At 43.2% G+C, this 15599-nt stretch overlaps 1 protein-coding gene across 1 annotated transcript in view; it reads left to right on the top strand.

Annotated features, from left to right (window-relative positions):
* The first annotated feature begins 3202 nt into the window (after nucleotides 1–3202).
* The window catches only part of ngfrb (nerve growth factor receptor b), a 34870-nt gene continuing 22473 nt past the window's right edge, over nucleotides 3203–15599 (top strand). Inside the window, exons 1-3 of the mRNA XM_080789452.1 lie at nucleotides 3203–3607; nucleotides 10104–10245; nucleotides 15112–15474. Coding sequence (XP_080645578.1) covers nucleotides 3554–3607; nucleotides 10104–10245; nucleotides 15112–15474 — 559 coding nt within the window. The 5' untranslated portion in view covers nucleotides 3203–3553. The remainder of the gene's footprint in view (nucleotides 3608–10103; nucleotides 10246–15111; nucleotides 15475–15599) is intronic.

Genomic DNA, 15599 nt, shown 5'->3' with positions numbered 1-15599 from the left:
CACACACACACACACACACACACACACACACACACACACACACACACACACACACACACACACACACACACACACACACACACACACACACACACACACACACACACACACACACCATCTGTCATCAGTAAATGAACAGGGAAACGGAGGTCCAGGAAACATCCACTGTCCCATCTCAGGTTCCAAACGATACAAAACTATGTTGCAGGTGGCCAGCCCTAAGGACAAAGTGTGTGTGTGTGTGTGTGTGTGTGTGTGTGTGTGTGTGTCGCGCGCAGTAAAGCAGGTCTATCTGCCTCTGTGCTGTATGTGTCTTGGTAGTATACTGTATTATAAATGTTCTTGTTGGAGTGTAATTCCATGCAAGCATATTTTTATGACAGGCACACGTCTCTCAGTGCCAGTATTGTTTCTGCTATAACAGAAATCGAGCTAGGTTTCTATTCTTCTCCCTCAGTCTGAAGTGGAGACCACCTGTCAATCATGTGACATGGGCAGCAATAGACTAGTACCGCTGCAGGCAATGTGATCCAACATCTTCTAGCTAGCTTCCCATCTAATGGATGGAAGGGGCATCGTATGAGTGGGAGAAGAAAGCCCTTAGATTACTCTGAGAGCACTCACAGCAATAACTGACCTGAGAGTGATATCGTGCTGTCTACAAGGAAAACTTTCAAACTACACAACTTGCACATTCATCGTTCGGCCTGCCTGCACTCATCCTAGTGCTGGGCGAAATGGACGAAATCTAACATTACCATATATATTTTTTTTTACCAAATACCTCGATAATACGGTTGTAACAATAATATCCATGTTTTAAATTTCTCAAAAATAAAGAAAAATAGCGACAATATAACGCGTCACGATACAATGCACTGTTTTTGAGCATAGTTTAAGTATAATGCACAATATACATACAGTAGCACTACTATAAGTCTATAAACCCAATTAAAGTGGTGATAAGTAGTAAGAGTTATTAACATTGATGTTTTTACAGTGAATGTGAGGACTATAATAGCCTACTGTATAGCCAATAGCCATATTACATATCAATCAATATGCTTCATGTAGATAATTGATATTGGTTTAATTGTACTGCGGTCCATTTTGTACAGTATCTTGGCGAACTGGAGGTCAGCCAGATGGTCACAGTCCCTCTATCTTCCTATGGGACCCACACATCTGTGATCCATGTCCATCAACCCCTCTCTCTCCTTCTGTCCATCGACCAGCTATGTGTGCCCCATTTTCTGCCAAATGTTAAGTGAGGGGCAAAGGGTGGGATTATGATATACAAATAAATTAGGGGAGGTTTGAGATTAAGTAGGCATCACTGCAATTCTTAGATTTTTACACTGGCTCTGACCGACTCTTCTGATCTTCTGTGCTACATCATGAACCATCCAGACTTCTTGGGTAATCTAGGACAGGTGTGCTTTCTGAACCCAAAGGAGAAGCAGCAATCAGATTTTAAGCATCACATTATAACTGTTAAAACTCTCCCTTCTTTTAAAGCAAAGCTAATAAGATTAATATTTTAATTATATCTTATTTTCCAATTTTTCCATTTCAGAAAGAAATTATGTTCCTTGTACTTTTGTACCTTTTGTATTCCTTTCAGAACATAGGCCATTGATGAATTGTCTCCACCCTCGACCGTCTTGGAGCAATCCTTTCCAGCTGTTTCCATATCAATCCCTTCTGAAATATACAACTGTGAGCCTAAAACAAGATCATATTGGACTTTGAGAAATTACGATTAATTCATAGTGCTCCAATGAGTGGTCAGTGAAGTCAGGAGACCTGGGAAAAGGTGAGGTTTCAGAGATGATTCACATTTAAAAATGCATTTTAAACCCTTTTGGTGTTTTAAGAATTATTTTAAACTTTAGCTAGGCCTATTGAAAAATAGCAGATCTACAAGCACTGCGTGCTGCACTGCGAGCTTGTAGATCTGCTATTTTTGAAAAATCGTGAAAATGTGGCGCACATCTTTGACTATAATATTCTTTCAGAGCAAACGTTTTAACTCAAATTTGCTTCTGGGGGGTCCGTCCCTGGAACAACATATTTTCAGATGGGGGTCCGCGGCCAAATACAGATAATTCTGGGGGTCCTTCCATCCATCTTCAACCGATTATCCGTAGTCTGTCTACGGGGTCTCCTCCCACTGACATAGAAACATAGGTTTTTCAGAAAACTATCAGGATTCATGGTGCGTTCAGACGGGCAGATGAAACAATGCAAAAACGTGTTGTGAGTTGATTTGGAGCAGCTAAAGGCATCATTTCGTCTTTGCAACATCACGTCTCTGGCCTCCATTGACAATGAATGGTAGACTGCATTGTTTCATCTGCCTGTGTGAACACAACATTAGAAGCAATTTTTGTAGAATCGGCCTCAGGTCTAAATGGGTTACATTTGTGAATTATTCAGTTATTTTCTGTTGGGTATAGGAAACTGTTGGTATTGTGTGCTGGCATCCTCAGGGTGTAAAACAAGTTCAGTTCAACACCATGGGAGAGAGGATACCGGTACCTATTCAACCTTTCAACAAACATAAAGTAGACCGCAGACGCAGACTGGCTGATATCAGCCCCACTAGAAGTAAAGGGGCCAGACGGAGCTACGGGCGAAGATTTATATTACACACTTAATGTATCTTGGCTGCAGTGGCTGAGACTGTGATGACACTGCATAGGCTATTCCGCATGGAGAAGTTGTGGATACTTTTAGAAATAAATCCGACTTTGGTCCTGCAGTTAGGATGTTTTTTGTCTGACACATTGAGAAAACAGAAGCCCCATTTCCCTATAATCTCCCTCAGTCTATATCCAATATAGTGTCTCTAATGATAGAATAATTAAATAAACAAGCTATTGAACAGACCAGCAATGATGCTCATCTGAATCGGAAAGGGGAGCATGTGTCTTGTGTGTCACTCGATCTCTGTGTGTGTGTGTGTGTGTGTGTGTGTGTGTGTGTGTGTGTGTGTGTGTGTGTGTGTGTGTGTGAGAGAGAGAGTGTGTGTAACCGTGTGTGCGTGTGTGTGTGTGTGTGTGTGTGTGTGTGTGTGTGTGTTATTATTATTTTATTATACTTCATGGGAGTGGGCGTGGAGGAGAGGAACTCGTTTCCTTAGCCCTGAGAGACGGTGAGAGGCAACGCGGTGTCATATATGAGACGAGAGTCCGAGGAGAGCATCAACTCAGAGCTCCGTGCGTCCTTTTTCGCTCTGCGCTCCGAGCAGAGCTGCTGTTGCGCGCACAAGTCAAGTCCAGTAGTCCAAATGCGCGAATCTCAGCGAGTCAGCCATCTGTTTTGAGAGGATATTATTCTCCGGTGACTCGGAAAACGGACAGAGCTATTTCAATCTCAGAGACACTCAGTTTTAAGAAGAGTTTTAGTTGAAGGCTTTTACTTTGCCGGCGAAAAAGAGGGATACAAATATGCAGCGATGACAACTGAGTCTATTTGCCCTCGAAATAAATAAGTCACGCAAATTCTCGTTATTTCGTCGGTTCGTTGACCTCCTGGGAATAATTGGGAGATGCAAAGGAGAAACGGGATGAAGTCCCTTTTCATAACAGTGTTACTTGGAGCGGTGAGTAGGCTATCCTTCCGTGCAATTTTCTAAACACCTGACCTCTTTGAATATTTCTGATAGTTGTTTATGAAACTCGGGACGTCGGGGACGACCTATAACGATTCCAGAGGTTCCGAATAGTAGCCTACTTCCGAACTACACCTGCGCCTTTGCGCGTTCAGCCAGCCAGAGCGGAGCAATATCCTGACCTGACAAACTGTGATTTTGCGAGAAAGTTTGAGGTGTTCAGTTCCATGGATTCCTTCGTGAATCGACGTTGGGGTGAAACTTTAAAAGAACCACAAGCGCAACGAGAGTAGCCTAGCCTACATATATAAGCCAATAAAGGAGAAATTATTACTGTTGTAAAACAAAATGTTTGACTCAAATTGACTGAGGAACTGTAACCCCTGCTTGCACTATTCTTAGCCTACAGCACGGGTTTCATATCCTGCCTATATTTCCCTATGCAGCAGACAGAACGTTTCCATAGCTGCATATTGCTCAGTCCGCAGTAGTTCCACCCTTCATGTGAACCCACTGACAACGATGAACGGGCAATAACAATGCCACGGTGGCCGTATACATGCAAGAGGTCAGCCATATAGGCCTTGGTATAATATATAGGCTATGATTCTAAGTAATTAAACTAATAGCAAATTACTATACCATCACATTTGGTATACTTGAATGCAAATGTTGTATATCTGATACCCCTTTGATTTCTTATTTTACCCAAATGTTGCAGGAACGTGCAACATGCTTCACATGCACACACATTCTCATTTCTCACCCAGGTTACGGTTGTGAACGTCCACTCCAACCACAGTCTGATACTGTTGGCCACTGTGCAGCTCTACTGGAGCAAGTGCCTTGCTCAAGAGCATGTAAACAATGGGTTTTGAGGAGGTAGGGTTGATGCTCATGCACTTTTCCTGGACCCTGCAGGCCACAAGCTTGCTCGTTTAATCTTTAAGCCACCATTGCCTCCATGTGCCCTATGTAATTATATTTTAATTTATTTCACTACAGCCACAACTGGACCCAAATGGAGCCTTACATTATGTTGCCTTACAGGTCCATTTTGTTCATGTATACACTGTCAGAGTTAAAGTACAGTAACTGGGGATTGTTCAGTGTACAGTAGTTGCAGGATCCCAGGGAATCATATAAATGGTGGTCATAGACCACCATTTAAAGCACACAATAAATAAATACACAAATAAGTAAATACATACACCAATAAATAAATAAAAAGTTTAGAATCACTATACTGTACATCAAGCAATGCATCACACAAGGCATGCATCCGATCTTAGGAGGACATGGGGTCGCACAAGAGAGCACAGGGCAGCAGAGATTTACTGTAATCATTTATCATTGCAACTTCTCTTCCACAATTCCATGTGGGCTGTATCTGGTCTGTTTTACGTTTGACAGGCTATAGTCTGGGTCTTGGTTTTGGAACAGGCTGCATCACTGATACAGTTATATGTGACAGCTGCACCCACTGATGGCTATATGCAACCTCTGCTGCCTCAGCACTGAGTACATGCAATATTTATAAAGCCTGAAAACCCCCTTCTTTCTCCTCCATGCACCTCTCACTCACACACACACACACACACACACACACACACCCCTTTCACACCCTCGTTTGGTCTCTCTCACTTTCTACAGTATCTCTTCTATCTATGCAACCCCCCCCCCCCTTCAACTTTATAGGGGATGATGAGTCAGCTTTAGGTTGGGATGTCCTTCATTCTACTGTCATTGCCACAAGCGTTCCCACAGCAGTTCAGGAGCCATCCCTGAACAGTAGTCTTTAAATGAAGCCCAGCTTTGGTGGTTGGCTGCGGCAGTAGAACTGGAATGAAGCCTAATGGCTTTAACAAGCGCTGACAGCCGAGGTCCAGAGGTTAAGTGCATCTAACTGAAAACTGACTGAGCACTAGTAAGATCATTTGAAACGAAACCTCACATCATGTGCCCACATGTAATTCAGAATGGTTTGTGTGTGTGTGTGTGTGTGTGTGTGTGTGTGTGTGTGTGTGTGTGTGTGTGTGTGTGCGCGCGCGCGTGCGTGCGCGTGCGTGCGTGGGGGGGGGGGGGGGGGGGGGGCGTGGTGCTCGCACACAGTGTGCTAATGTGGTGTGTTGAGGCATGTGTGGGCTGTTGTGTGGACTGGTTTGTAGATGATAGGCAATTAAGGCAAGATTTATTTGTACTAGTGCATTGCCCGTTCAGGGCATGGCCGCTGTTCGGAATCGGTGGCCCTTCGGGACGGGACGTTTGTGGAGAAATGCTCATCCAATTGACTTAACAGATTCCAGGAATGTATAGATAGTGTAGGAGCCATATGAGGCATGTTGTTATTTGGTGATTTGACGACGTCGCTGCAGGGCTTGGTCAAGGCCAAGGTTGCCGAGGTATTTAACCAGGTCCCTAATCAGGCGCAAGTGTTGCTGATGGGAGAGGCAGACTGTGTTCAGGAGGTCTGGTTGTACGTCGTGACTATTTATTTTGCCTTATTTATTTATGTATGCTAAAGTTTTGGACAATAGCTACAGAGAATAAAGCATTTTTATTATGTTTTATTTTTATTTGAGCACATGTCTAAACCTTTCCGTCTGTGGGCAACCAGTAGTGTGAAGTATAGGACTCGACACTACAGAACAGATTGATATCCATTTGAAGGTGCTTTACATACAATATTACATTTGAAGCCAAAAACGGTTTTAAAGTCATAAAACCAATATAGTCACCAACATTATCCCCCTATGATCATCTTGTTCTTCACTTTTGGGCTTCGGCGAGCTGAACTGATAGCACGCAAATATTGTACAAATAATCTTGGCACTCGCATCTAAAAAAAAACAATTACAAGAATGATAAGTCAAGCCGCAACTTGCATGTCAAGCATCATTGTCCCACCACGCTGTGCGTAATTGCTTGAATCCAATTACCTCCCTATTCATCGACATGCAAAACAACTTCAATATGGTACTTTGTTTTGGGCTTCTTCAGCCTCCAACACGTCTCGATGCTGCTCCCACACCCCAAGCAAAGGAATCAATAAGCTGCAGACTAGATGCAAACGAAGAAAGTGAACTATAATGCCAACCACCGGTATTGGAGAGTTATTTCAAAAGTATTTTAACTGTGAGAGTTCCAATACAGGTCCATTTGGTTACATTTGTACACTTGTAGAGTTAAATAACCCTTTTACACACTTTTGTACAGCCAGATCCTGAGTTCATGGACTCCTGGGCGCGAGACTGCCTCAGGGCCCCAATGTGACCCTGGCTGGCAGCATATCCAGTCATTGCAGTGTGTTGTCTGTTTAGTAGGCTACTACTACTTTTCAACCACAACTAATGTGGTTAATGTGGTCTACTGATGTGACATCAGTATAATGGGTTTTGGAACAGACGACATGAGTAAAAAACACATACAATTAATTATTATTTCATCATGTGGCATGGGAAATGTACTTGTGTCATCAGCATCAATGATTAAAGGGATCTAGGAAAGACATGTTATGACAAACCACAAATAATAAAGACTTCTCCAGCCAAGAAAAATAAAGAATTTAAGTCTCAGGCATACTACTGTATGTGAGTAGGCCTACTAGTACTGTAGGCCTACATGACACATGAAAGGTTGCTTTGCGCTTGATCAGGGCTCTGACAGAACCAGGGTCAAAAGCGTCGCTGAATCTCTGTCGCTGAATCTCTGTCGCTGAATCTCTGTCGCTGAATCTCTGAATCACTGACGAAAATAGGGCCCATAATCTTTAACTAGCGTCTCAAAGCACTTCATGACCACTGAGGCCAGCGCTACAGGGCAGTAGTCCTCCAGGCCAACTGGGGATGCAGTCTTGGGCATGGGGGCAACAGTGGACTTCTTGAAGCACCACAAATTGGGCCAGAGATCAATATGGTGGTGAACACTGGCAGCAGGAGATCAGCACAGGTCTGATGACCCGTCCGGACTTGCCGGACGATTCCCTGATGCTCACCCCTTTCAACACAACTATTCAGAAACTAAAAGTAATGCATATCACTTAGTTGAGGTGCTGGGTTGGAAAGTGACATAAGAAAAATAATAAGCCAACCTGCACACTCATCTGATCCAATGTAATGTATTGACAACATTTCGAGCCAAGGCTATTCATCGGGTCAAACCCGAAGAGCTGTAGATCAGCTATTAAAATCATTTCTGTGAACTCGCGGACGTCATTACCGGTGCTATGTTGGAACAATTCAAGGCACTCAAGGCACCCTGCCGAGAAAGTTCTGCATCCGCACTCCAATACCCATTACTCACTTGGTTAGGTGTGTCTGCCAGAAAGAGAATGACAAGGAAAATAAACTGTATATATGAAGTGTATCATTGTCTCTAAGAAAGAGAATGACTAAGTAAAATAAACACTACATATGAAGTGTATCATTGTCTGTTCATAGTCTCTTCATGCTGCAGTATTATCTACTGTACTGGACATTGATCAGCTAAAACAGCCAATGAATGGTATCACAACATATTATGTAAGATATTAGTTACTAGCATGGGGCATACTGATGTGAATAGTAATATCTTTTTACACACACACACACACACACACACACACACACACACACACACACACACACACACACACACACACACACACACACACACACACACACACACACACACACACACACACACACACACACACACACACACACACACACACACACACACACACACACACACACACACACACACACACACACACACACACACACATACACAAAGGCACACGCCAGTTGACAGCTGACTCAGAGTAGCCTGAGGGGAAACTTGCTGTGTTGTGGAAAGCCTCCTGTCAGCTGCATTCCAAACACACCTGAGTCCTGACGATTTATGTTGGACACGCCTCCGCCCTCCGCTTCAGAAGCCCCTTTCCCCCATGGAACTGTGCCAAAGTTAAGATAGTTTATGAACATTTTCTGACACTCTCAGTACGGTTAAACAGCACTTAATGTATTAAAAAACTAAAAACATACCATATTCCAAATATGTTACACTATTTCTACACAAGAATTAACACCAAAATAGGGTCCTCATCAAATGAAATCTAAGCTAATAATTTAAATAAAGGAGTCTTCTCTGTATCTGCAAAGAACAAACCAAACCAAAAAACATGAAACTATTTTGTACAGTACCTGATCTCACTGAGGAATGCACTGACCAACAGAACTCATACATCGTGGCCTAAAAGGATCACTCTACACGTTTCTGATTCTGAAGTGAACAGAACACTGTTCAGGTTGCCAGTGATGGTTTTAACCCATTCTGACCTGAGATCAGATTCATACGAGGTTTTCACTGGACACACACTGGGTCTGATTAACCCATTCTGACCTGAGATCAGATTCTAAAAATGTCAGTCGTTCTTAGATTAAAAAAAAATAGCAGACCTACAAGCTCGTAGCGCGCCACTCGGTGGCGCGCTATGAGCTTGTAGATCTGCTATTTTTCAATAGCTAAAGCATAACATGATGCTAACACCAAAACGGGTTCCCGGTCAGAATGGGTTAAGGGTTTGCTTAGGAATTTTAACAGTCACATAATGCATATTTAATATCAAAAGACCATGAAAGGACTATAGGATGTAGGAGAGGATATCTTTGGTGAGGCATAATGTTAATGTTTGTACAAGATCTCTGATCACACAAACCTGGTCTAGCTTAGGTACATGCATGTTTACACAATGCGAAGTTGCGAACATACTATACATACCAAAACATTCTCCTGTCAGCTGCTAAGATATACTGTAGTACTCAGTATGTCAACTTTTTTAACACAAGACATAATTACAGTGCTTTGAACAGTGTGCTTGATGTTAGGTGTGAGTGAGTCTGTACCGTAGTTGTTTTGCCCTGGGTCTACAGATAGAACTTTGCTAGCTAATATAATCTCTTATCATCGTATTTTAATGTATTTGTGCATGGTCCCTGAATAAATAAACATTACACTATAGGAGAGAAAGGGGATGTGATATTTCACTATGTAGGAATACTCATCTATTTTCCCCATCGAGGCAATGCACATGACATCATCATACCTAGAGTTACAGTATGTGGTACACCTACTGAGTGGCCAAAAACTACTTTCTGGTCTTGACAGCCCATACATACAAACAGAAAAGTTTGTATGTATGGGCTGATTGTGAAACTCACCAACATTACAGCTGTACAGAAAGGTTGAATTATCCTCTTTCTATCTGCACATTTCTTTGTTTAATAAAAATCCAACAACTTTCTATCAAGAAATTCCATGCAGGTGATAATTTTTCTAAGAGTCAGAGTTTGGAAACTCTCATTTTCAATAACGCAGAATCCTGCTGCCTCCTGCATTTAGAAACAGGTGGTACGCAGGACTGTTGAGTGATTTCCAGCAAGCCGGTGGAAAAGTGATGCATGTGCATATACTCTCTATTGACATATCTCTCTCTGTTGATCGGCAGGTTGGGGCGCTGGCTAATCAGGAGCAATGTGACTCAGGCCAGTACACCACTAATGGGGAATGCTGCCAGCAGTGTGCACCTGGAGAGGGTGTCATCAAGCCATGCGGAGCCACACAGGCTGTCTGTGCCCCCTGCCTTGATAGTGAGTCAGTCACACACACACACACACACACACACACACACACACACACACACACACACACACACACGAGACTCAGTGTACAGCACAAGTACTGGGAACAGTGTCTTTCCGAACTTGGTTCGCAGGAAGATTACAATTTTACGACGAATGTGTCGTAAAGTGTGGAGTGTGGAGTTACTGGTTTTGTTACAGTTACAGCCTTGCCAAGTGTCGTCTGCATTATCATTTACAAAGGAATACATGCTCTCAGATTAGCCTACACAATAGAACGTGAATGTAGACTGGGTCAGAGGAAATACAATCTTCTGTAGAAAATGACAGACACCAAAGCCAAAGAAATAGAATAGTATAGAACAGACACTTCCATTCACAGCATCACGGTTCTTCCATAGCAAAAACAGAAGAGAAGGTAATCAATCCAGGGGCTTCCGTGATGCGTTTGAGTGTTGCATACTAGCCAGGTACCTACAGTATGTCTATAGCAAGTCACAAGTAGTGTGGTTACCTGAACTATTTTTTATCTGTAGTCTGAACTGATTCTGCTGGCTGTGTTGTCAGTGGTCCAACTTATCCAACATCAGTGTTGATATTGAACTAATTTCATCCCTAGGCCAGGGAAATAAGCCCTGGCCTAGTGATTTGCATACTTTAGGCCTAACTGCGTTCCATAACTAGTGGTCTCCACACAACCCTGTCTGTCCATGTAGGGAGAGAGAGGCATGCTTGGTCTGAAAGACTGTCCGAGGACAGCAATGATAAGAGGATATGAGAATGGGACCAATTCCAAATGTTCGTGCTTAAGAGGCCCTAAAAAGCACAGAGGAAGCCATTTAGTATTAATGGGACATGGCCGTATGGATATGTTACAATGATTAAGATCCTAAGCAGCGTGGATTTGGGATTTTGATTTCATAACAGGAAAACACAAGAGTCTGATTTGCCGAGGAGCACTAAAAGCTTTTCGACATCTCCCAGTGGGATGCACATCTCTGGCCAAAGTCGGGAATTTAAGAAAACACACCCCAAAAAAAAGTTTGTAACTTTATCTGACTTGCTGCATGTTAGACTTGAAAGGTCATAGGTCACGGCGAGAGAGCTAAGGCCAGGATTGTTTCAGGGTCTACTCCTACTCTATTCCAAGAGCTGTCTCCTCTGACTGCAATGAATCTCTTGGTTATGCATCATCAAGTGTACTGCAAAACCCCGAGGTTCATAGTGTAAAAATTGACCCCAACGAGCCACTCTCAGAGTTAAATGAAAACTCAGCATTTTACAGCTGGAAGTCTTCCCCGGGTCAGTGCATTCAGTGAAGGATAACAGATGATGATTCCAACTTGGCCGTGAGAATAGCCCAGAAATTGCAGCAACATGATTTATCTGCCTTTTTATGGGGCCTCTAAAGAGTAAAGTATATTCATGTTAGTGTAACCGAATAGTAAGTTATTGAGGTCATGTGTTCCGTTACTATAATAAAAGCAAGGCTAAAAATATCTGATGTTTTAAACTTTTAATGTTTTTCCCATGTTCTACATTCAGCCCACAACTATTTTCATTGACAGTCTCCTTTGATTATTGTGTTCTGGTGTAGCATAGAGGCATGAGCTGTTTACATCCGAGTAAATGATTGAGACTTTTCTGCTCTGACATGAACAAACAGCGACTGTGTCATCAAAAGAAAGGAAAAATGTTATGAGAGCAGACCACACAAGTACTGCTGCAGTGACTCTTGGAAAAAGGAATGATAGAAAGTAAGAGCAGAAAGAATGCAATGCATATCACGTAACGGTTCATCAGATAATGGCATAAGGCACTGATATTTAAAGCTCACACTAGAGATATCGATCATATCTACAATGCAGAACCGTAGTGCTGAGTTGTACAGAAAGAGTTGTGAGATAATGACATGTTTCCAAATGGAGAACTTTTATTTCAGACTTCATCACATCACCAAGTGTTTTTTTCTTCTTTTTCTTTCAGTGATTTGTTCCTCTGTCTGCTTTGGAGACTTTCTCATTTTGTTATCCATCCATCATGGAGGAAACAGCCCAAAGGGCATATTAACGTGTCTTTTTGTAAGTCTTACCATTGCAATTCTGAGACAACAGCACTCCTGTCCTCAACACCTTAGATAAACAGCGTTTCTCTTTTTGGGTTGCAGAATGCAGATGCATTTGTTAGTCTGTTAGGCCTACTGTTCCTCGATAAGCCCTCTCTCTTTCATCCCTCCATCCTCAGCCGCTCCCTACCATTTCATACGTTTGTGTTATGTTATTTTAGGCACATTGCCCACGTCTGATAGTATCTCTGCTCTATCTATTGGCCGCCAAAAGTGCTCAAGCATCCATGTATGAGAGACAGACTGCGGTTTCCAGAGAACATTCAGGGTTCATTTAATGAGAATAGTTAACAGAGACCTGGCTGATCTGCTCTGAAAGAAGGCCAATGGAAACACGCAGAGGCGTTCTTGCGACGCAAAGAATGGATGGTCATGAAACGGAGCAAATGCAGCTGTGCGGTTGCAGGTCTGTGCGGTGGAGGAGAGCACATGCATGACAGCAAGAAATGGCCCAGTCTCACATGCACACATTTGTCTGACACACAAACAGTACAAGTATCTCCGTTATAGCATGCAAACATCATATACATGTAGTAGCAGGTACACTAGCATTTACACGGTACACCACCAGATATATATCACACAATAGCCACTCGTGTAGTCCAAATCCCACCCCCTCTCTTTGTCTCCTTCTCACATGCACGCGCCCACACATGGCATGCACACACAACAACACACCTTAGCTCTGAGGTTTCCAGAGCAGGCCAAGTCAGGAGGAGCCCTTTTATGGGAGTTGAAAACAAAGGGAAGGATTGAATGATAGACCAGGGGCTAAAGTACTGTATACAGTATATGATGATATGCTGAGCCAGGAGAAGACAGTCTATACAGCCCCCCCCCGCCTCCTCTCTAGCCCTCAGCTGCAGGCCAGTGTTATTAATGTATTGACTTGCATTATTGATGCATGGCATTATGATAATGGCTCTGAGAGCACTCGTGGGGAGGAGGTGGGGGGGCTGTGTGTGTGTGTGTGTGTGTGGTGGAAGGAGTGGGTTGCAGGAGGAGATAATGGGTGAGGGGTTTAACATTGTAGTACTGGACACGTCTAGAAGATATTCCACATCACGCACGACCACACACACGTGCACCAAAATGCATGTATGGCTGCATGCCCGTACACCAAGACAAACTAAATTCCACTGTCCTGATTCATTTGAAACGGAGACTTACACAAGTCTGTCATTATCTATATACCTCAAATGACTCTCTCTGCTTCCTCTTCAACCCGGTTCCTTTCTATCCATTCCTGTTTCCGTCTCTGTCTCTCTGGAAATCAGAAGAATTATTGGTTGTGTTTGATGGATAAGGCACTGCATGGACACTTGAGAAGTTATTGGACACTGGCTGAGCTCTGCAGCACACGTGCACAAATGTGTGTGCACACTCCCACACACGCTGTAAACTTTGACAGGTGAATTGATCAAATATGATTCAAACAATTTATAAAAAGAAAGATTGATCTTTTCTTTTCAATCACTTCTGGAGGCAGAACTATTTATATAAAACCTCGTAACAAAAGTGCATGCAATGTGCTTTTTAGTAAAGATTATGTACATATTGTAGTAGTAAAGCTGTTTTGCTCCATTTCTCTCTCCCGCACAGAATGCACGCACATGCCCACGCACACACACACACACACACACACACACACACACACACACACACACACACACACAAGCTGCTCTTACAAATGGGTCTGTTGCATAATTTAGTGTTTCCCAGTTCTCTATCCAGCCGAAATACAATTCCATAAAACCTGCCATATTGATTGGGTCCTCTGCATGTATCCTTCTTAAGGCATCTTCCAGGTATGCAAACCATTTAGAGGAGACCCCAATTTGAAACCATCCCTTTCAAGCCCACCACACACCGGCTGCGTCCGCCGCGCGGCGGACACGGCCGCCTCCATTATTTTCAATGAACCTATCGCACACCGGCTCCGTCCGCCGCGCGGCGTGCCGATAGAACACAGTTCTATTTTAGACGGTGTGCGATGGGCTTTACTCAAGTGTGTGTGTGTGTGTGTGTGTGTGTGCGCGCGCGCGTGTGCGTGCACAGTATACACTGTACATAACTACATATAGTGACTTCTTTGCAGGTGAATTTCTTAGTTTTAGTTTCTAGCTTTTCTAGACTTCATTCACTAACATTCACTTACTGACGGTGGATGCAAGGTATCATTATCAGCCTGCTTGTCGGGAACAGTTAGGGATTCAGTGTCTTGCTCAAGTACACTTCAACACAATGCTAGGAGCCAGCTATCGAAGGAGGAACCTTCAGGTTCCCAGTCGGACAAATCACCTCCTGAACCACTGAGCCATTAGGTTCTGTTGTTTTTTAAATGAAATGCACTCTAATATTGTATATTGTATTGTATATTTGATAATACTTTGGTGAACATACAGATCTTCTACCGATTAATAAAAACATATCTAGTTCACAGCTTCAAATAATGTTGAGTCTCTTATATAACAAATGCAGGTTTGTCCCTCTTGGTGACATGACACATAGGCTTGGATCTTTGGTTTCTAATTCCTGCGCACACAATGATTTAACGTTCCTAACATCACAGGAACAATTTACGGCTTACAGCTCAACTCAAGCACACAGAAGAAAACAGTTTTACGGCTGTAACATTATAGCCCTACAACAAATATATACAGATAATAATGTTTAAAATAATGTCCCTTCAATAAACCCTGACTTTCATTAGATGGAAGCTGAACAGAAATTATCTTTGCTTCTTTCAGGCGAAACCTTCTCAGAAAACTTCAGCCACATCGAGAGATGCCAGCCCTGCACCCGCTGCATGGGTCTCCTCCGCATGCAGACGCCGTGCACCGACTCCAACGATGCCATCTGCGTGTGCGACTATGGCTATTACCTGAACGAAATCTCAAGCCAGTGCGAGCGATGTACCAAGTGTCCAGAGGGCAAGGGCATGCTCTATGGCTGTGAACACGACCGCGACACAGTGTGCGAGGAGTGCCCCCGGGATACATACTCGGACCAGGAGAGCTCTCAAGAGCCCTGTCTTCCGTGCACTATGTGTGATGAAGGGGAAGAAGTGCAGATAAATGCCTGCTCCTTGGTCAGTGATACAGTGTGTCAAGGTAAGAGAACCACAGTGTTGCGTGCCCAAGAGCCTCAGGGGCAGTTAATTTGTTATGGAAGCTTTGATCTCAAACATTGTGATTTACAGTACTGTCAGCAAACCATGGAAAGACAGGCTTACATG

The sequence above is a fragment of the Protomyctophum bolini genome, assembly GCF_963924005.1.
Source record: "Protomyctophum bolini genome assembly, chromosome: 18".
NCBI classification, from domain to species: Eukaryota; Metazoa; Chordata; class Actinopteri; order Myctophiformes; family Myctophidae; genus Protomyctophum; species Protomyctophum bolini.
This window is presented reverse-complemented; position numbering and strand designations above follow the sequence as displayed.